This window comes from Daldinia loculata (assembly GCF_022478755.1).
Source record: "Daldinia loculata strain CBS 113971 unplaced genomic scaffold F4817scaffold_19, whole genome shotgun sequence".
NCBI lineage: Eukaryota > Fungi > Ascomycota > Sordariomycetes > Xylariales > Hypoxylaceae > Daldinia > Daldinia loculata.
The window spans coordinates 457,137-477,406 of NW_026054873.1; the positions used below are offsets into that span (position 1 = coordinate 457,137).

Here is a 20,270-nt window from a genome sequence, read left to right on the forward strand (position 1 = left end):
ATGACCTCTTAACAGGTACGGTTTTTAGTATCTTATTGTAACACCTGCTCAAGGTATGCTAAGTGACTTAGCTCATTGGCGCATTTATTCATGCCTATCAATGGTCTAGAAGTTAGTATATAAGTGCTTTCATCAATATAGGATCTTTAGCACAAGGGGTACTGGGGGACTCCTCATCTATCAAGGGTCGCTGCACTCCTGAGTTCTTCGGAGAGTAACGCGTCAAGTAAAGTAGGTACTAATCAATATGCAGGATGCCTGGGGTAGACATAGGTGGCATCTTCCAAAAAGGGGGCATAATACATGAGTGGCGCTGGCGCTTGCTATCTGGTTGGCTGCAACGAGGCCGTTAGGATTTGTCACGCCTCCAACGTAGCCACTGACAGCTGTCCCCTTGAAAGGCGGGACGTTGCGATACTTTAAAAGATCAAGATCGCTTTTAGTAGGATGCGAGTATGTACGCCAAGAAATAAATACACACGCTGTGCAAGTAGAACTTTAGCACGTCCAAATATCACCAAACCTGCTGTTCCTAGATAGTCGCACAACAGATATCAGCACACTGCTACCTCGTAGGTATGTCGTGGAATATCGTGCGAGACCTGGGGCCGTAGGAGATAGGTAGCTAGAAGGGTTGAATATGTCATTCCACCTCTCCACCGGTAACTAATCGCATAGTTCTTCGGCAACCTTTCCGTCTAGGTTCTCTTGCATTAGGGTTATTTCTCATATCCCGCCCGGTTTAGCTTGAAGGAGAGGAGGGCGGAGGTCCTAAAGCGTGTTTGTTCCTTTCCTCATTGCCGCCTGCAAATCCGCGTCATATTCACTCGCGTTCTATCGCCAGCAGCGGCAACTGTGCGTATGTGCGCGGTTACTTGCCTGACGTGACAGCGGCCGTTGCTGCATGGAGCTCGTTTTGGAGGTAGAAAGGCTCACTGTGTACTTGTGTATGGGATGGTGATGATATCGGCGATTCTGGATCCGGATAGGCGAATGCCAGTGAACTTGGGGTACCTACATAGACAAGCGGTGACGAATCATCGTTTGGAGCCTAAGGTGCGTATTTGATTGCCTCGGGCGTATGGCACTTAGATATCCCGTAACTATCTGTACCTAGCCAGAAAAAGGAACAAGCAAACAAAAGTGATGCTCGAGATCTTGGTAAGATGTGGTCGGCGTGGGGGAGGTAAGAACTTAATCGGAGTGAAATGTGATATAATGTTGGCGATGAGGTATACTAGGAGAGGAGAACGTTTCACTTCTCGTGTATATGTCGCGCGTGTGTAGACTCAAAGCGCACAGAAGTTCGTTTGACAGGTTTCCGACGCCATCGGGTGTTACCCCTGGCAGGCATATATGATGATATTAATATGTACCTCTTGCATCGCATGTGATAAAAATATACACACCTAACGGATGTATACTGTTTTTAGAAGTAAACAAATTATGTGATATGAAGTTAAGCTTCCTCTCTACATTTCATCGTGTAGCATCTTATACGTATACTGACGAATATTGCTATAGCATTTTTAATCATCTTTCTTGCCGGTCGGATTTGCGAATAATGGGTGACTTCTTCGTAGTACTTATGAGTTGTGAATGTCATGGCGGAGAGCATCATGTATACAGTATATGAAAGATGTTTCCTATTCCGGCTATGGATGATGCTATTCTCCAATGATAACAGCTCCTGCGAGCAAGGGTAGCTAAACGTCTAAAATGAGCCAAACTAGTATCGGTTGATACCGTAGTCAATCTCAATATCTCCCCCCCTCTTCTCCCAATTACAATTCGTATTTTGGGTTTCATTATGCGAGTTTCCCGTCTCCTAACTACTACTCGGGCGAACACCAGTACTCCAGTCACTGACCACCAGGTTTCTGGCCGTAAACACAGACGAGCGGCATGTACAACAACAATGAGTTGTCATGATACCCCTTTCTCACCGAAACCAGGAAGGTCTCGACCTCCTCTCTTCCCCAGTGAAGTCCTCTAGTCATCGGCCCGAGTGCTATGGCTTGAATACCATCCAGTAGGATCTTCTTCCAATATAGCCCAACGCTCTTCAAGGTCTTGTTTTTCGGCCACGTACCGATGGGTATGTGGAAGACGCGTTCGGTTACGTTGATATATCCGCACTGTCGCATTAAAGCGGCTATCCGACCTTCATCCGAAAACCTGAAGTCAACGCCGAGACTTTCAAGTCCCTCATCCACGTACTTCCAGTACTGTGCGACTGGATGGTCCTCCTCAAGGGTATTGTTACTGCTCATAGGGAAATGGTAGATTTCTTGCAGCTCCAACCAGCCCCCAGGCTTCAAATGTCTAATTAAATAGCATTTAGCTTAAATTCTTGACTTTAAACCAGTATAATCATGCCTGGGAAGTGGAACTCACTCGTAGGACGTCATTAACAATTGATCCCAGTCCTTTATAGCCATGATTGTATGTCGAGAATGTATATAATCGAAGTGATTTAACGGATGAAGCCACTCGCTTTCTACATCGTCAACCATGAATCGGACATTAGGTGGCACCCATTGCGGTTGAATAGGACTTAAGTCTACACCAAGAACATTTGCGCTGGGATAAGCATCGCCCACTGGGCAAGTCAGTACTTTGATAGCTAGGCGACCATAAAATAAGAGAGGAAGGGCTTACTCTCGATCGCCCAGATTCCAGTACCTGTCCCGACGTCAAGTATCTCATGGGGATTGTCTCCTATGGGCGCGAAGTGTAGTTTTTGGCACAATAACTTGACCATAGCATGCTTCATATCCTCTCGTTCCTGTTCGACGTCGTCATTCGGAAAGTTGTACCGACCTTCCCTGAACTTGTGGTATCTCCTACCATTCTCGAATGAAAAGTCCCATATACTTGAAGAAACCGAGGTAGATGCGCTTGTTGCCGAATCTGATTCGTACCCGCCATCGGCGACGGATTCGTTATCCAGCACGGTGGATCCGGCCTCGATTTGATCAACTACCTCGACACTGTCTTCCAGTTGCTGGGAATCCTGTAATAGATCCTGCGCATCTCCATACGGATTGTTCTCGTCCCGTGACGCCATAGGCGGTGGTTGCGGTGTTTGTACGGGATAGACATCTGCACTAAGACTATCATTCGCTGGACGGAGCATTGAACATTTTTCAGCATCATGAGGTCCTGGAGGGACTAGCTGTAAGCTGTAGTTCAGTTTTATTGGAAATCCATTAAAATTGGTAGGGTAGGTCGAAAGTGGGCAGGGATGTTCACCAGATCGATCCTGGGGGATTACGCTATTCGCGCTGCCAGGAGGAGTTCCTCCCACGATGTTTATTTGGGGACGAGGTAGGATAATTGGTGTGCTGTTTTTTTCGTCCCCCTGAACTTGAACTGGAGAGAAATCTTTCGGTGTGTAATGTGATATGCCTGGATGAAGATGAGTGCCGACTTGATATTGAAGCTTCGGAGAGACAAGGACCGTTGAACCACGACCGAAGTCTGCCATGGTCAACGAAGAAGTAAATAGATATCCAGATAATTAATGAGACTTGTCGTTATATGTCATTAGTCAGGTGATGAATAGTGATCTGAGACATTCAAGCAGCCATGCGTGTATGCATCTGGTCCTGAAGTTATCGGACTGGCTCGACTAATATTATTGAAAGAAAATGGGGGAACACCCTCGGTTTTCCATTGGCGCCGACAGGGCCTGCTATTCTTTGCGTAGCCACAGCAGTCGTACCACAATGTGAATGGCAGATGGAATACAATTATTATAATGTGGTTACTAAAGAGATTGGTAGCAACAGGCTCGGATGCCCGCATGAGCACCAGAAGTGGTGAATAGGTAGTCTGGATGACAAAGGTATCCGTGTAATCAGGATTGCAATACCGATACACGGCAGCTCGCCTGTAAAGGTCAATCTGTGGGCGAGCACGTACAATAAGAAATGAACAAGAGATCGTATGTAAATAGTATCAACACAGTTCTACCTACATTAGTATTTACCACCGAGTATTTCGCTCAAAAGTAAAGAGAAAATGAAGGCAATATGTTATAAACGTATATATTTAAACGATCATATTTTATATTTATAGTCTTGTCATGTATGCATATAATAACTGGGTGGCTTGTAGTATTTCATCGTTCTCCGTAAATACATAGCATCATCCCCCGATTCGTCCCCATCAGTCAGGGGTCAGGGGTTCGGATAGACGACTCAACTATCCCCCACTTGCTCCTAAAACAGCCCTCCGGCTTTCTAATCGGATCTTTGTGTAGTTCAACTTCACAACCGTCATACTAGTTTGGAGCATGGATATGATTAATTTGCGACGAAGATATGCCTTTTAGAGAATACTAATATCATTCTCGGACGGGTTGTTTTCGGTTCTAATAGTGATTGGCCCCTGTGCTTCGTGATTCGGGTTTTGTGTCTTGTTGCGTCCGTAAGAAGACAGCAACGGAGCGACTGAACAAAAGTGACATCACGAGCCGAGATTCGCAGTTTGCTACAAACTGAAACAAACAGTCGACAGAACAGGTAGATACAGGAACCCAAAGGAAGTAATTGGTTATAATGGGCAACTGCATATATTTCTCCGAGATGACAACATCCCAAACATGTTCCCCTTCAGGAATCCAGCGATTGTCCAATGGATGGTTATCTCCCGGCACCATACAGCCGTAGTCTACTAAATCCCGTGCTCTGTCATCATGATTAATTACATACTAGGTTAGACATAGAGGGGGTAAGCTCCGGCATAATGCAAACTTTCCCTTAGGCTTTTATAGGTACCTAGGCTGTTGATAAATGGGGGAGTCAATAGTGCTGCTAGAACAGGTAGTAGGAACTATAGATATTTAATTTATATGTGATGTTTTAGTAAATTGATGCCTAGGTAAAGTACGTACGGTATGTAAGCTATCCTGGAATTACTATCAGGTTGTATCTCGTTAGAAGTTCTGAGGGTATCCTTACGAAAGATGGCGAGGGATATTAAAACAACGCAAGGTCTTGGTGGATTGTAGGCCGACCGAACTTCGAAGGATACAAGCTAGATCTAGAAATTGCCCTACACGCTGCCCTATCTTTCCGTTGCGTTACTTTCCCAACACGAGCTCCCAAGGCCAAGGGACCGGCCCATTATGAAACAGGACCTAACGGTCGAACCGAAGCGTTAGGAAAACATTCCTGTGATAGAACACGAGCAATTATCCTACTACACGTATCTGTAAGCTCCGAGTTGGGAATGCTTTATTCTTTATTGTAAGAGGTAGGCACCTAGATAGGATATTTAGTTCTATGTTCCCGAAGCGGACGCGCACTCACTTAGTATTATTAACACAAGTGTTACTATTTAGAGCAAGGAAGCTTGGTAACACAGCTCCCGTCGCCTCCTCGATATCGCTTTACATGCATGGTCATCGCCATCGCCATCGCCATCGCCATCGCCATCGCCATCGCCATCGCCATCGCCATCGCCATCGCCATCGCTGCCGCACGCCGGACTCGCCGTCCCATTTATATACGGCATAGAACAAAAAAAGGGGGGGCAAGGGACCAACGAACGTTTCTCCATAATACCTAGGAGAAGAGCTACCCTGCAAAAGCCCCTGAGTGCGGGGAATCCCTGATACTTTTCTTTTACCTGATACCCAACGCCATTTCACTATGTATAGGACCCCGCTTCGATACATTAGGTAGCTCTCATCCATCGTTAATACAAAACTTTCTCCCTCCTCGTGGGTCTTAATGCTAAACACGTATTCACGAATATAGATTAATCAAACCCGAGGAGTGTACTGTGTAACTCCAAGGTAAATGGCGCCGAGCAAGGCTTTCACGTATTGCGAGGGCGTGCCGTCATGGAACCCGACGACATATATCGCTGACGCGGCGCTACACGAACGCGCCGAAGCATTCCTCGCTAGCGATGATTTCCAGTCGGCTGTCATAGCCTCCTTTGCGCTACCGCATCCCCGTCGTGATTCCTACGTCTACCATGCCATCGTTAGCGTTACCTTGGCCGAAGTCCAACATATCGTCTCGCTTGGACGTCAGAACGCCTTCCACGCCTGGTACTTCGAGCCTGCACCCGCACCCGCACCCGCGCCCTCTACCGAAGACGATGGTGCAAAGCCCGAGCAAACCCCATCCTCGAAAAAACTAAGGGCCCTCCCACCACCTCCACGCCCCGACATCGACGCCTACCTCTCCATCTTCGACCCCAGCACCTCGACCCCCTCCGCCCTCAAGACATTCCTCTCCAACGCCAAGAAGGGCAGCCTGCGCGCCGAAATAGCAAGCTACCTACAGTCGAAGCGATACCTACACCCCGCGCTCGCCTCACAACTCACCATCCCCAAGCAGAACAAGACCAAGAACAAAAACAAAACCAGTACCAACAACAACGTCCCGCCGAACCCCTACCTAACGTTCCTAAACTGGAGCTGCCGCAACCTCGAATGGGCCGGCCCCAGCGTCTCCTCGACCCTAGCAGGCAACCGCTCGCACCACGTACTCCCCGTCCTAATGCACCACTTCGGATGCGCCTGTCCCAGCCACGAAGCGCTCTCGATCCTGCGCGTGCTCGCCGCGGGGCGCGAGGTGCTAGACCTAGGGTCCGGCGGGGGATACTGGAGCTTCATGCTGCGACAATACGGGGTCCGCGCGGTGCCCGTGGACAGCGCCCAGAGCGCGTGGCGCGTGAACTGGGTATCCGACACGACGATCGCCGACGGCGCCGAGTGGCTGCGCAAGCGACGGCGCAACAACAACAGCACCAATAAATCCTCGGCCGGAAATAGCAAAACCAACACCGATATAGACCCCGACGAAGGGGTCCTCCTCCTCGTATACCCCATCGTCGGGGGCACCATTGCCGGCGGCGAAGAGGGCGGTTTCACGCGACTCATGATGGATGCGTATTCCGGGGACACGCTAGCCGTGGTCGGGACGCAGAATCACAACGGGTACACGGGATTTCGGGGCCTGAGCATGGACGAGTATATAGAACGGGAGCGCGCGGGCGAGGGTTGGGTCAAGGTTGTTCAGGTCGCGCTACCGAGCTTCCCGGGCAAAGACGAGGCGCTGTTCGTCTTCCAGCGTGGCACCAGGGCCCCGACTAGTACCGACGACGACACCAATGTAGCTAGCCAGATAGATGATAGCAGTGGTAGTAATTTGAAGAAAGATGGTACATGACTATAAAATGGTCTCTTACGGAGCTTTGTAGTGCTTAGTTTATATTGTCATACCTTACTCTCGTCTCTACTGTGGCACCTTAGGGGACTGATTCTAGGTAGGAAAGAAAAGAGTGACCTTGAAACTGGCATTAATAGGATAACTGCCTATCTTGATGGGCAATGACTAGCTTAATATAAGGCAGAAAATCATTTGTATTAAGGCAATCGAAAAGACATTAGGAGTTGGGAAGACCCCTACTCTAATGTTTGCCATGATTTATCTCATTAACCTTCGTCAAGTACAACTGCATTTCGGTAAAAGCTCTCCGCATTAGGTAACTAAGAAAAGAAGCTAGTAGCAAATTATCACCCGCGGGCGAAATCCACGGGCGAAATCCATCAGCCTGTCATGCTACCATGATAGGTGGTGGTAGTATCTCCTTAAACCTCAAACAACAACATCGATCTGAGCAGGAAACAACAAGTCCCCCGCTTAGATTTGTAAATATTACCCAGGTAGGTAGGTACCTAGTTAGACATATTCCAACATGGGAAGGTTGGAATTCCATCACCCCGAAATATTAACTCTCCAACCTTCCAAAGTCGCTTCCCCTTTTTGCAAAGTTATGACTCCGAAAGTCATATTAGACACTATAGTCCTCTCTTTAACTGCTATCGGCTGCACCCCTGCCATATTGCGCTAGCTTTTAGGCTTAACAGCCTTAGATATTTGCATGCTATAGGCCACGGAGATGGGGCGGGACCCATGCTTCAGACTGCTTCATGGGTTTGTTTTCTTTTTGCGTTGTGCGTTGAGTGAGTGATAATGGCTTCGTTTCATTTGGTGAACTAGAGGTATCTCCTTTCCCCGAGCCAAGTTGGAACACGCCGCCGGCTGGTTTCTCTTTAGCTGACTCCTCGAAACGATGTCGAGCATGTGATTTCGTATCGGGCTTCTCTAAAGGACCTCGGAGATGAGGAGGCGTTTGTTGCTCAGGGCTCTGGACTCGTTGTACGTGAGATGGCTGGAGCGCGCCCTCGCGACTGTGAACGCGAGAGGCACCCTGGTGGATGGATGGCGATACTGCTCTGATGCGCTTCTCAGATTCATGCGCGCCATTCTTAGATTTCATCTCCTTTTTTTGAGCTATTTCTTCCATGAAAGCCAAGAGATTCTGGTTCTCTGCCATCTTTTCCTGAATTTCTACCAGTTTGTTGGGCGGAGCTTTCGTAAGCTCCTTGATCAGATCCTCCTTCTCTTGGATAAGTGCCCGAATTGCTATTTGTGGGTCAATAGCGGGAAGTAGTTCCTCCATCTCAGCAGGAAGATTATTAGAAAGACCAGCTAGTCTCGTATTAGCCTTGGATCGAGGAGGCGAGACGGTTTCTGAAGCTTTTCCGGTCTGTACAATTACGGTCGGAGACTTCAAGGCTGCTACTCGGCTGTCCGAAGTTCGAGGCGTCCGGCTGGCGACGTGTGTGCTTTCTCCCGGGGACTTCGTAGACGTCACAGGAGGTATAACGGGGTCTTGACGGCGAATAGGCAGGTGAATTGAGTTCAACCAAATGCTACATTTATCGTGCAACGCGGGATCCTTAACCAGTAGCTCAGTCTGGCGGCCTTTAATCTCTTCAAAAACTAATCATATGTTAGCAGCAATCACTGGCGATAGTGCCTCGGTATACTTACAGTCAGAGATTCTCTTTACTATTGTCTGGGGAGATCCTGTACGAGTAAGGAAGTGGTTGTATATGGCTACCGATAAATAAGAGGCAGGGACCTCCAGTCGTCTTTGAATAACGCTGAGGTGGTTCGGATTGACACCAGGAGGTACATTAACCCTAGGAATGCACTTGCTGATTTCTCCAAACAGCCGATTAGCAGCCAGGTGTGTGGAATCGGTTGACTCTTTTATCCACTTTGGCTCATCCCAATCCCTACATCGTTCTCCATATGGTTTTGAGAAGCCAAACTGCTTCAAGGTCATGTCTGCAACCACGGCCGAAGTAGAGCGGTGCTCTATGATATTGAAGATTTCATGGCAGTCCCTGTAATCGGGATGATCGTTTCCAAGAAACATGTGGAAAGCGGCTCTAGCGCTTCGACCAAAGGGAAGCGCCCAGTATCCGGGCCAAGCAGCGAACGAGTCATATACAAGGTGCTTTATATGTTTTTCTTGCGACTTCTTATTGCCACCGAAAGCGCCTCCGAGAAACTCGAGTCGCTGCTCGTTCACTGTGGCCACGGCACCTACTCCAATCTTCTCCCACTTCTGTTTGAAGTGGCTCAATGGCTTGTGCTGACGGGGACCAACCAACTTCTGCCAGTCATCGTGATCGGCCTCAAAGTTAAAGGAGTGATCTTCATTCCCGGCGGACAATCGACCTGCGAGGGTGTTGTGAATCTTCACTTTGAAAGCCACAATCGCATCTTGCTGTTGCTGTGAAGGCTTTGCCGGACCGGGAAACCTGCCATCCTTCTTCTCCTTGTCAAGTTGATCCCAGTCAATAAAGGGACATGACCAATTTAGGAAGCTTTCAACAACATCCTTTGCAAATATTGCGCCAAACTGCCTTGCGAGGAACTCTGTGCGGTCGGCGCGCATCTTTCTAGCCGGTGGTTGACAAAAGGACGGATTGACTAGCCAACCTGCAGAGAATAGAGCAGGGGTGATAACGACAGCATCAGCATGCTCTCCAAGTGCCTCGCGCATTCGCTCGCTTGTAACCCGGAACTTGGGATCAGTCTCCCCAAAGAAGACGTCTTGCTCTAGTGTAGTAAGGCCACAAATGATAATGACTAGGGGAAGACCCTTCCCTTTAACGAGCCTAGACTTATCCGAAAGGGCCATAAGGAAATCCTGTATGAGCTTTTCGGCTGATGACTCAACCTTAATCTCGTCGTCTCGTTCCTGGCGATTTCCATGACGGTCGGTGTATGAAGAGGATGCTGCAGCGACATCGACCAGGCGATGGTCCTTTCCGTGGACGTAATGTTCAGGGTTATCCTTTACAATGCTGACAACATCACACTGGGAAAGCCATGTCTGAGCTTTCGAGTGAGTCTCGCCGCAGAGGAGTGCTTTGAATGCTAAGAAGTCGGCAATATGCCAACCGAGGTCATCAGTACCTGCACGTTCGTGAGACACAGCGCAGAGACCGATAACTCCGGAATCGGGGCTAATGTCTGGAATGGTGTGTGTGACGAATGAGGCATCAAGGACCTCAGGACTGGCATCGATATTGACGGGAACGAACGTAGGGGCCGATGGTGTGAGAGGCCTTCCCGCAGACCCAGCAGTCCACTTCGGAGTCCACTTCGGAGCAGACATCGTGATGGGCTGAGTAGCTAGATGATGTCGAGATATAGTAGTGAGTCTACGTGAAGACCCGGACTTAGTATGATGTGCTTAGGTAACTCTGTGAAATAGAGGGGGGTGGGCAGCGTTAATGGGGTAAACAATAATGATAAAGTACCCTGGATTATGCAGAAGAGAATGCCACGGTGGATATGCGATAGTCTAGGGATAGGATTAGAGGAAAGAAAGCCGTCGCCTGGTACGGCACCAGTTCCAGGACGAAGTCAAGCGATATGGTATAATGAGGGGGGAAGGGTAATAATTAGAATAATGAAAAGCAGGGCAACTTACGGCGCGTAGTATTCCTGGGAGAATAACAGGCGAGGAGAAAGATTTATTGCAGCCTTAGGATAAATTTTGGAATAGGTTAACGCGATTTCCTGCTTATAATTCAAGCAACACGTCACCTCTAGTAGGAGGTATGGTAGGAGGTCTGGTAGGAGGGACCTACCCAAGGCAAGTTCCGTGGATTGCCTGAAAGGGGAGTGGAAGGTGCGTATCTTTGGAATAAGCCTACAGCTTGAGGCATGTACGAATATTCGTGGATGCTATTAATAGCTATTGGTGGTTAAGGAGGTAGATAAGAGGTAGGGTAAGAGGTAGGGTAAGAGGTAGGTTGTGTATTTGTGGATGCACACAATAAAGGCTCACAAGAAAAGCAGCCAGGATACTGGAAACTCCAACTTGTTCTAGCAAGTTCTAACTAGGCACCTACACTGCTATATACCTGGTAGGCACCTGTAGCTACAGCTGCCAAGGACGGTGCCGCCGACTATACACACCCAGGTACATATCCGTAAATATCAGGGGAGTGGTATCATTCCTATCTCATTCAGGGGAAGCTTTCTTTGACAGCATATAAGAGACTAGAGGCTCACAAGTGTAACAGATATATGGTTTGCAATGGAAACGTTCAGTCCTTCTGCTTTGCCTACTATATACAAGGCCGATACTCCCCTGAATCCATGGCTTTATCTGGCTACGCGTTTATATATGTAAGTACTCCTCTAAAAGAACTGCTACTCGTTACTTTGAAATCACGTAGCCACATCAACTAATCACATCGACTCACACTTTCATCTACACATGATAATGTACGGCCAAGCTCGTTTTCAATGTATGGGTGTTCGGTCATTTTTTCTCAGTATTGACTTACACGCAGTTTACCTACTTCTTACCGGCTCATTTATAGTCGAGTGTACGTTTATGAGGATACCTTGAATAGAACATCATCTCTTTCTCTATCTTAATTAAGCTTTAAGCTGCTGCCGTAAGCTTACCTTTATTTAGTTTAATAGTAGATACCCATGATACCCGTAATAACACCTAGGAGTATGAGGTCCTATTGTATTAGTCAAATGACAGGATCACAAATTCGTCCTTAAATAGAGGACCATAGTCTCCGAATATTAGGTTATGTAATGTATAGCATTAATCATTAACAACTATTTTAAACTAACGCTAGAATGCAGGTATTCATGAGTGCAATCTGTTCTCGCTGCCTGTAATAACCCAGGTAAAAACCAGAAGGTAACCTTATCTAAGACCCTATATTATACACACCATACTGTCTCTATGCATTGGGGGTCTTAGAGCGTGTATTAGAGTCCTCGCAACACACTGGCGTCTCGTACGGCTGTCATTCTGTATAGGGGGGTATGTGTTTTCCTTCGCATCACGAAATGCCTCGAATGTGACAGTAACGTCTTCGTCTTCGCCGGACAGGCTACCACTTGGCACTCGACCGATCACTAGCGTCTCTTCTCTGAAAAAAGGTTCCCGCATATTGTGTTGACGAAGTATGCAGGCAACTTCTTGGTGAAGATTTGAGTAAAGTGCTCCCCTAAAGCGATCTCTGATTGCATGTTGTATACGAAAGCAGCAGGAGCAGTAAAAGTCCAGGGGGGGGGCCATGGGATATGTCCTAGTACTTTCATACCGTTTGCATTCGTGGAATCTACTCAAACGTATTTCGCGCAAGGCAGGAAACCATACGCGTAGAAGTATCCAGACATTCTTGAATTCCTCGTAACATACCACACCATTAATGACGCCTAATCGGGGTAGCAGAAACTCATCACTTGGTTCAGCCCAGTGAGCAGTCCAGTGAGTGAAAGCTCCAACTGGAGGGACCATCGAGGGAATAGAAATCCTTACCAGTCGACGTAGATCCGCCATTGAAAGTGCAGTTGAAAGCGGATAGTGGAGGGGGAAAAGTAGTGTATCGAGGTCGAAATTAAAGTAAATAGCTGAATGGCCTCCAGCAAGCGCAAAGGCAACCTGAAAGTACCTCAACGTTTCGTGCCGAGATTCCCAGTTAATCGAAAGAGAAATAGGCGGGCGCGTAAAAGAGTACGAGTATGTTACGAGGTTCCGATTGATATTATGATTGTCCCGAACCAAGCCCCAATCTAGGCAAACAAGGTCAGCTAGCATTTGGCGAGCATGTCTATTGTTAAAGTGACGCGTTTGCAGTTCGAACTTTCCCGTTGTCCAATAGTAGATACCTACAATCTTCCGTGATATTATCACGTCCCGATGTTCCCAGGTCTCCCGCCAAATTTGTAAGCGTAACTCTGGTGGGAGTTTGGAGAAGAGAGTAAAGGCCGTTGGGGTGACGATTTGCTGGTTGCTAATATCATTTGAATGAGAAATCGGAGATGACTGTGTGTCATGATATCCCGCAGTCGAAAGCGATGGTGAAGCCTGAATTGTGAGACGATGGTTCTCGAGTGGGCGAGACGGAGACGTTTCTTCAGTGGTGCATAGCTGATGTCTTTTATTGGAGGATTCTCCATCATCATCATCATCCTCGTGCTTTGGCTTCCGGCCGCAGCTGGGCAACTGAGACACTTGGGGTATGTCCATTCCTAGAATATGAACAACATGTGCTACCGTAGAAGTTGCACTTGAGACCGGGGTATATAATCCTCGTGTATATGTGCTATACCTCTTCGGTGATGAAAGATGGAAACCTGTATACTGCTACTTTTTATCAGGTATGTTTGGTGATTCAAGCCTTAATATAATTACTTCGGCTTGTGTCTAGAATGTTAGCGGAAAAGAAATATTGGTAAAAGCCTCGGGAAGTCAACCCCAAGTTGCGTTCTCGATAAGAAAAGCTAAATTCTGGCATCGAACCTTATTCAGAGGATGTTTGGTGGTGTTCGGTTAGTACCTCATAAGAGGTAGGTAGCTACCACTCGGTAAGAATATATATTCAGAAATTGGGAATTGGCACTCCTTTAGAAATTTCACAAGAACTAACCCAATTTACTAGACCTGGTAAGAGACCCAAGCTATGAATAGGTATAGATATTACGAATAAGTTTACTGCTCTTACAGCGTGTGAAGCTATATGCAAAATTAAGTGTTCTGGGGGGGTTATCATTGAACCCAAGTTTAAGATAGGATGGGAATCTAAGTCCAGTCCAATTCAAATCTCAAAGGTCTGAGAGTCTTATTTATGATCGTCAAAAGGTTGTTAATTCTAGCACGTGATTGTTGAGAGAATGTAAAGGAGCTCATGCATCGACGGGATCCTCCGGCTCTAACGTTCGCCTACAACGCGTGGGGTCGTCCCCGCCTTATCCGACTACTAACAACACTCCCGGACACGTATTCCGAAATCTCAAGTTAAAAATAGCGGGTGTATCATGCGGTTTCTTGGCATTTTGACATTATTACTCTGGGCTGTTCGAAGCTATGCTTGGGATACTGGAGGAATACCTATGACTGTCCCTGAAAATAGCAAGACGTCGGCACAAAACATCGTTACTTGGGATAGCCACTCATTATATGTGAAGGGAGAAAGAGTCATGATTATGAGCGGCGAGTTCCATCCATGGAGGTTATCCGTTCCGTCCTTATGGCTTGACATTTTTCAAAAAATCAAGGCGTTGGGATTCAATTGCGTCTCTTTCTATAGCAACTGGGCTCTGTTGGAAGGGAAACCAGGCGATTTCTCAGCCGAAGGTGTATTTTCCTACGAGCAATTCTTCGAAGCCGCAACTAAGGCCGGCATCTACCTTATCGCAGTGAGTACTTCTCTAACTCCCTAGCGGAGCTTGCTAAAGAGAACAAGCGACCCGGGCCTTATATAAATGCCGAAGTAAGCTTTGGTGGGTTCCCCGGATGGCTCCAACGTGTCAAGGGACACCTAAGGACGTCGGATGACGACTACTTGGCGGCTACAGACAAGTTAGCCTCAAGATCGCCATAGAAATAAGTTCTCAACTGACTCGGACAGCTATGCCGCTCAAATTGGTGCCATTATTGCGAAAGCCCAAATTACTAATGGCGGCCCCGTGATTCTATATCAACCTGAGAATGAGTATACGGTCGGCGTCTCTATCCCATTCCCCAGTGGCAAGTACATGCAATACGTAGAGGACCAGGCAAGGAACGCGGGAATTGTCGTACCTCTCATCAGCAACGACGCAGCCCCCCTGGGAACTAACGCTCCGGGTACAGGATTAGGTGCAGTAGATATTTACGTGAGTTACACTGGACGAGATTACTGCACTGAATATTCTAACAAGAATTAGGGACACGATGCCTATCCGGTTATGTTTGACTGCGTTAGTATCCTCATGTCCATAATACCAGTGATGCTGATGGATCTAGCAAAACCCTTCCACCTGGCCGCCACTGGCATTGTCGGGAATCTATCACCAGACGCACGAACTGCAGAGTCCGTCCACCCCTTTCTCTCTCGTGGAGGTTGGCAACCGGATTTTTATACTATTTAAGCTGCTCTTACTAATCCTGTCGCCAGTTCCAAGGTGGCGCCTATGATCCTTGGGGAGGTCCGGGGTTCAACAATTGTGCAGCGTTTATCAATCACGAATTCGAACGCGTCTTCTTCAAGAACAATTTTGCCGCAGGGGCAACTATCCACAACATATACATGGTTAGTCATGATCGGGTTATTCTCGCATCTCTACTGAATTGCTGGTAGATTTTCGGAGGGACTAATTGGGGTAACATTGGACATCCAGGAGGGTATACATCTTACGATTATGGAGCGGTAGGTGGGAGCCATTCTGTCCGGGAAACGTATATTAACTCGGATCTGCCTTAGGCTATATCAGAAGACAGATCGCTTTCGAGAGAGAAATATTCGGAACTAAAGCTACAGGCCGAGTGGCTGAAGGTATCACCAGATTACTTGACTGCAGAGCCCGGAGCTGCCCTGGTGTGGACGTATGCTAACAATGCTGCCATCACGGTAACTCGACTTGCTGGAAATAGTACAACTGGTAGCGGGTCATTCTTCGTCGTCCGCCATAGTGACTATTCTAGAACCGCCTCGGATAATTACACGATGAAGCTTCCAACGTTGAAAGGAGATGTCTCAATCCCCACACTATTTGATGACCTCACTCTCCATGGTAGGGATTCAAAGATCATAGTTACCGACTATGATGTTCGAGGAATTAAACTCCTATATTCCACGGCTGAAATTCTAACACACCAGAAGTTCGAAAACACGACTGTTCTTATTGTTTATAGTGGACCGAATGAGATGAACGAGCTTGCCGTGCAAGTCAAGGACACTTCTTCAGTTATATCGGATAACTCCGTTAAAGTGAACAGGACAGAAGGCCTCATAACTTTAGCTTGGTCTACACCAGAGGCAAGGAATATTGTCCGGATTGATAATTTTCACATTTATCTTCTAGGTACGATGTATTATTTCGCTCGCATGACCAAAGCTAATAAAGAAGTGTAGATCGAAATTCTGCTTATAGTTATTGGGTACCTGGGATAAAAAAGTCCTCATCACTAATTATTAATGGGCCATACCTCGTTAGATCTGCATCTTTTGAGAATGGAGTACTATCACTCTTCGCAGATTTTAATAGATCGACGATCGTTGAGGTTATCGGAGCACCCCAAAACACGGCCGTTTTTAATATCAACGGGAAGGCAACTGACTTTAAGGTGGAAGATAGAAGAATAGTAACAGACATTCAATACTCGGTTCCAGCGCTCGATATTCCTGCTCTGTCTGGGTTGTCCTGGAAATACCTCGACTCGCTTCCTGAGATTCAGACGGATTATGATGATTCTACTTGGTTGGCAGCAGACCACCAGTCAACAGACAATTCATACCAGACTCTGCAGACACCGACCTCCCTCTTTGCTAGCGATTATGGCTTCAACACCGGAGTGTTGCTCTTCAGGGGCCATTTCACTGCCAAAGGCACCGAGAAGTCTTTTAAAATCAAAACCCAGGGCGGCACCGCTTACGGCCACTCGGTCTGGTTAAACAGTACCTTTATAGGATCATGGATTGGCAGTTCCAGCGCTTCAAGCTACGACGCAACGTATAAGCTTCCAAGTCTTTCGCAAGGGGCATCGTACGTCTTGACGGTCGTGATCGACCACATGGGACTAGACGGCAATTACATCCCAGGCATCGACACCGGTAAAGCGCCTCGCGGGATCCTCAACTATCGCCTCGCTAGCTCAATATTAGACAGCACCCCTATATCGTGGAAGCTCACCGGCAATCTCGGCGGTGAAGACTATGTCGATCGCACCCGGGGCCCCCTGAATGAGGGCGGCCTCTATGCTGAAAGGCAGGGTTACCACTTTCCGCAGCCTCCCAATGAGGCTTTTACCCCGGGTTCGCCATTCTCGGCGCCGGGGAAACCAGGTATATTCTTCTATACTGCGCCGCTCTCGCTCGATCTCCCTTCCACTACATACGACATTCCGCTCTCCTTCTCCTTCCGCAATGTCGCTGGTGGGGCTGTGCGGATCCAGCTGTATGTGAACGGGTGGCAGTTTGGTAAGTATGTGCCTCACATCGGCCCTCAGACGCGATTCCCAGTTCCAGAGGGGATTTTGAATTATAACGGCGAGAATTGGATTGGACTGGCGATATGGCGTATGGAAGAGGGCGGCGACGCGGCCGTGCTCGATTTTAGACTTGAGGCTAGCGAACCGGTTTTGACGGGACGTGATCCTGTGGTCTTGGTTGAGAGTCCGGCGTGGTCATTACGCAAGGGAGCTTACTGATCTTTGACGTCTTGTTATACCACCGCATGATCATACATACACTTATAGGACTTAGTTCTGGACGTAGAAATCAATCGCATCAGCTTAATCTATAGTTATTTCTATATATGCTAGTTTCTAGATCGAGACAAGTATGATACTATGATTTATAAACGACGTAGGAATGGGATGATTTAGTAGCAGAGTACTTTGCTTTCCCACATTTCCCTCTCAAAGTCCTAGAGGCACTTGGTAGCTAAATTCCGGCAAGCCAGCAAACTGAGGAAACGAATTTCCCGTAGCCTGGTAACGCTCCAAGGGTAGGAAACTCTCCAAACTAGACTTGACACAACCAGTCTTCTCTAGTGCTCGGCCCTCGAACCGATCTTCAATCCACTTAAGCCAGGTCTGTCTCGCGGCATCAAGAGTAGGTACGTGCCACGTCCCATTAACAACTAAGTACTCCAGATCTCCATCAGGAACGGCTTCGCAGGTGGCCTGAAAAGTTGCAGCCGTGGCGTTTTCGGGGATATAATAGTCTTCCGTGCCATGGATAACAAGAAGCGGGCCTTTGAAGGCTTTCCGCCCCGCATTTGCCAGCTTGCCGTACGCATCAATGTACCAGGTCTTGTCGTAGCCATCCTGGATGATATTATCGCCCGATAAGAAAAGCTGCGTCGAAACGCCTATTCCGCCCTCGACTTCTTGTAAGAGCTTCGTTCGCGCGATGCCTAACGGAGTTAACCACGTGCTAAGGTCGAAGTCGGGGAAGATGCTGGGTAGAATCATTCCAATCCAGGGTAATATGAATCCAAGTTCGCCGACGAACGCGTTCGTAGTGGGACTCACGGCGATTGTACCGAGATACCCATCTATAAGTCCCTTGAATTCATCATCTCCCTTGGCCGCAAGTACTTCGGCAACACCCCACGCGACGCCACCGCCCTGGCTGTGGCCTATAACTGCGAAACGTTCGTCCAGGATGTTAGGAAATGCCTTGAGGGAGGCTTGGAAGGCGTAGAGAGCATCGTGTCCGGATGTCTGCGACATTAGATACTGATGGGGGATTTCGCTACCATCCCAAGACTTGTGGATACCAAGGCCAGCGTAGTCGGGCGCCACCACGGCATAACCTGCAAGTGCCAGGGTGAAAGGTGCCTCGCTGCCATACCAAAGCGCCCTATGTGTCGAAGGGCCGGCCGAGGCGAAGAAACCCTCTGTGCCGTGTGTCCAGAGGACGGCAGGTGCTTTAGTGGACTCGCTTCCGTCCCCTGTTTGGAACTTCTTAGGCGTAAAGGGCCAGAGGATAAAAGCCGAGGCTGGGACAACGGTTCCGTTGAGGTTTGAAGTTGTGTAGAGAATGCGCGAGAGCGCTGTGTTAGGGGGGATAACAAAAGACGACGCATTTGTGAACTCTTGGACCTTAAGAAGGGTACCGGGAATTGGCGTTCCGGAAAGTGGTGGGAGCTCGTAGAAGCTGTCCTCGGCAGGGCCTCCGTTGGCGAGTTGGGAGCGGTCGAAGTTGATAGCAATGTTGATGTTAGTGACTGCTGTTGACGACAGGCTTGCGGCCTCTATCTGTGAGCTTGACAGGGCAAAGCTAGAGTTGAAACCCGTCGACTGCTCAACGTTTAACGGCGCTTGAGCCTCGACAAGTGGCACCGTCAATGAGACGGCAGCTAGCAAGAGTTGTAAAGAATACATCGTGACTACTTCTCTTCAAGTTGGTTCTAGCCTGTTAGTTATCCTTGGTGTCAAATGGATTCTATATAACTTAAGGCGAGTGATGGCCATGGTTATATACGAATGAATATACTGTTGATTGGTCATGATAATTATCTGTGCACATCTCCTATTAGACCATAGCACATTACATTACCTATTCTAACACTACTTTTAATACCATAATGACCAACAGCTGTTCCACGGAAATCCGTGGACAAGAAGTTAACGTGGAAAAGCTGTTGACGTAAAAGCGCCGGAAATGATGTTGGTGATATTACGAAGGTATCCATCTTTAAATCCATGAGAAGTTGGCGGAGTTAAATCTTTAACTTCTCAGCTGACAAAGCGCCGAATCAGGGGTAAAAGGGAGTGATGTTATGAAGGATTTATCCGATATCTTTATAATCTGAGGCTGCTGACGAATATCTAATTGAATTGAAAGTTATTTAATCTTCAAAACCAACAATTATTAAAGTAATTATTGGGTCACAACGGTATTTCACAATTGCTACGGTTGACCAGATAAGGTATTATGCTAAAATAAAAAAAATCTGTAAGTTTAATTTAAAAAGGTAGTTAATTACAGGTTAATGCAATTAAATCAATTTATTACGGTATTTTATATTTTTATATGGAAAAAAAAGATTATTTTTTTTAAATATATAAATATATTTTAAAAAAGTATATTTTTAAAATATTATTATTTAAGTTATATATTTTTTTTTTAAATTACGTAATTCGCCTTGCATTTTTTAATTAATTAATTTATACCATTTTAACCTTTAAACGTACGGAATATATATATATTTTTACATACATTAAATATTTATTTTTTAATTTAAATAACCTTTTTAATATTATTTCTTTTTTTTTAAAATATATATTATTACGTAACGCGTAAAATTATAAAAATTTAAGTATTGGTTGCATTATACTAGGTAATTTATTTAATTTATAAAAGGTAATAAAAATATATATAATAATATAAAACCTTAACCGTGTTA

The 20,270-nt window shown here is 46.9% G+C and overlaps 5 protein-coding genes across 5 annotated transcripts; 2 read left to right on the plus strand and 3 right to left on the minus strand.

Annotated features, from left to right (window-relative positions):
- Nucleotides 1-1,862: 1,862 nt before the first annotated feature.
- F4817DRAFT_358248 (S-adenosyl-L-methionine-dependent methyltransferase) lies at nucleotides 1,863-3,070 on the minus strand (the record flags this gene model as incomplete). The annotated part of the gene is made up of 3 exons (XM_049306003.1): nucleotides 1,863-2,325; nucleotides 2,398-2,602; nucleotides 2,662-3,070. The coding sequence occupies 3 exons, from the start codon at nucleotides 3,068-3,070 to the stop codon at nucleotides 1,863-1,865; spliced, it is 1,077 nt and encodes a 358-aa protein (XP_049159953.1).
- A 2,454-nt stretch (nucleotides 3,071-5,524) lies between these two features.
- On the plus strand, nucleotides 5,525-7,396 carry F4817DRAFT_335326 (uncharacterized protein). The gene has a single exon (XM_049303006.1). The coding sequence runs from the start codon at nucleotides 5,811-5,813 to the stop codon at nucleotides 7,191-7,193; it is 1,383 nt and encodes a 460-aa protein (XP_049159954.1). The 5' UTR covers nucleotides 5,525-5,810; the 3' UTR covers nucleotides 7,194-7,396.
- A 515-nt stretch (nucleotides 7,397-7,911) lies between these two features.
- F4817DRAFT_315160 (uncharacterized protein) lies at nucleotides 7,912-10,506 on the minus strand (the record flags this gene model as incomplete). The annotated part of the gene is made up of 2 exons (XM_049300499.1): nucleotides 7,912-8,813; nucleotides 8,865-10,506. The coding sequence occupies 2 exons, from the start codon at nucleotides 10,504-10,506 to the stop codon at nucleotides 7,912-7,914; spliced, it is 2,544 nt and encodes an 847-aa protein (XP_049159955.1).
- A 3,683-nt stretch (nucleotides 10,507-14,189) lies between these two features.
- Nucleotides 14,190-17,562, plus strand: F4817DRAFT_315161 (glycoside hydrolase family 35 protein; the record flags this gene model as incomplete). The annotated part of the gene is made up of 9 exons (XM_049300500.1): nucleotides 14,190-14,570; nucleotides 14,618-14,733; nucleotides 14,783-15,029; nucleotides 15,081-15,113; nucleotides 15,160-15,255; nucleotides 15,311-15,445; nucleotides 15,494-15,562; nucleotides 15,617-16,217; nucleotides 16,268-17,562. The coding sequence occupies 9 exons, from the start codon at nucleotides 14,190-14,192 to the stop codon at nucleotides 17,560-17,562; spliced, it is 2,973 nt and encodes a 990-aa protein (XP_049159956.1).
- A 133-nt stretch (nucleotides 17,563-17,695) lies between these two features.
- Nucleotides 17,696-19,724, minus strand: F4817DRAFT_335333 (putative secretory lipase). Its single transcript, XM_049303007.1, has one exon. It carries the CDS (start codon nucleotides 19,243-19,245, stop codon nucleotides 17,773-17,775), a length of 1,473 nt encoding a protein of 490 aa, XP_049159957.1. The 5' UTR covers nucleotides 19,246-19,724; the 3' UTR covers nucleotides 17,696-17,772.
- Nucleotides 19,725-20,270: the final 546 nt, after the last annotated feature.

Excerpts from the sequence above, each read along its gene's own strand:
- F4817DRAFT_335333 (XM_049303007.1), bottom strand. The coding sequence starts at position 19,245 with ATGTATTCTTTACAACTCTTGCTAGCTGCCGTCTCATTGACGGTGCCA.
- F4817DRAFT_335326 (XM_049303006.1), top strand. The coding sequence starts at position 5,811 with ATGGCGCCGAGCAAGGCTTTCACGTATTGCGAGGGCGTGCCGTCATGG.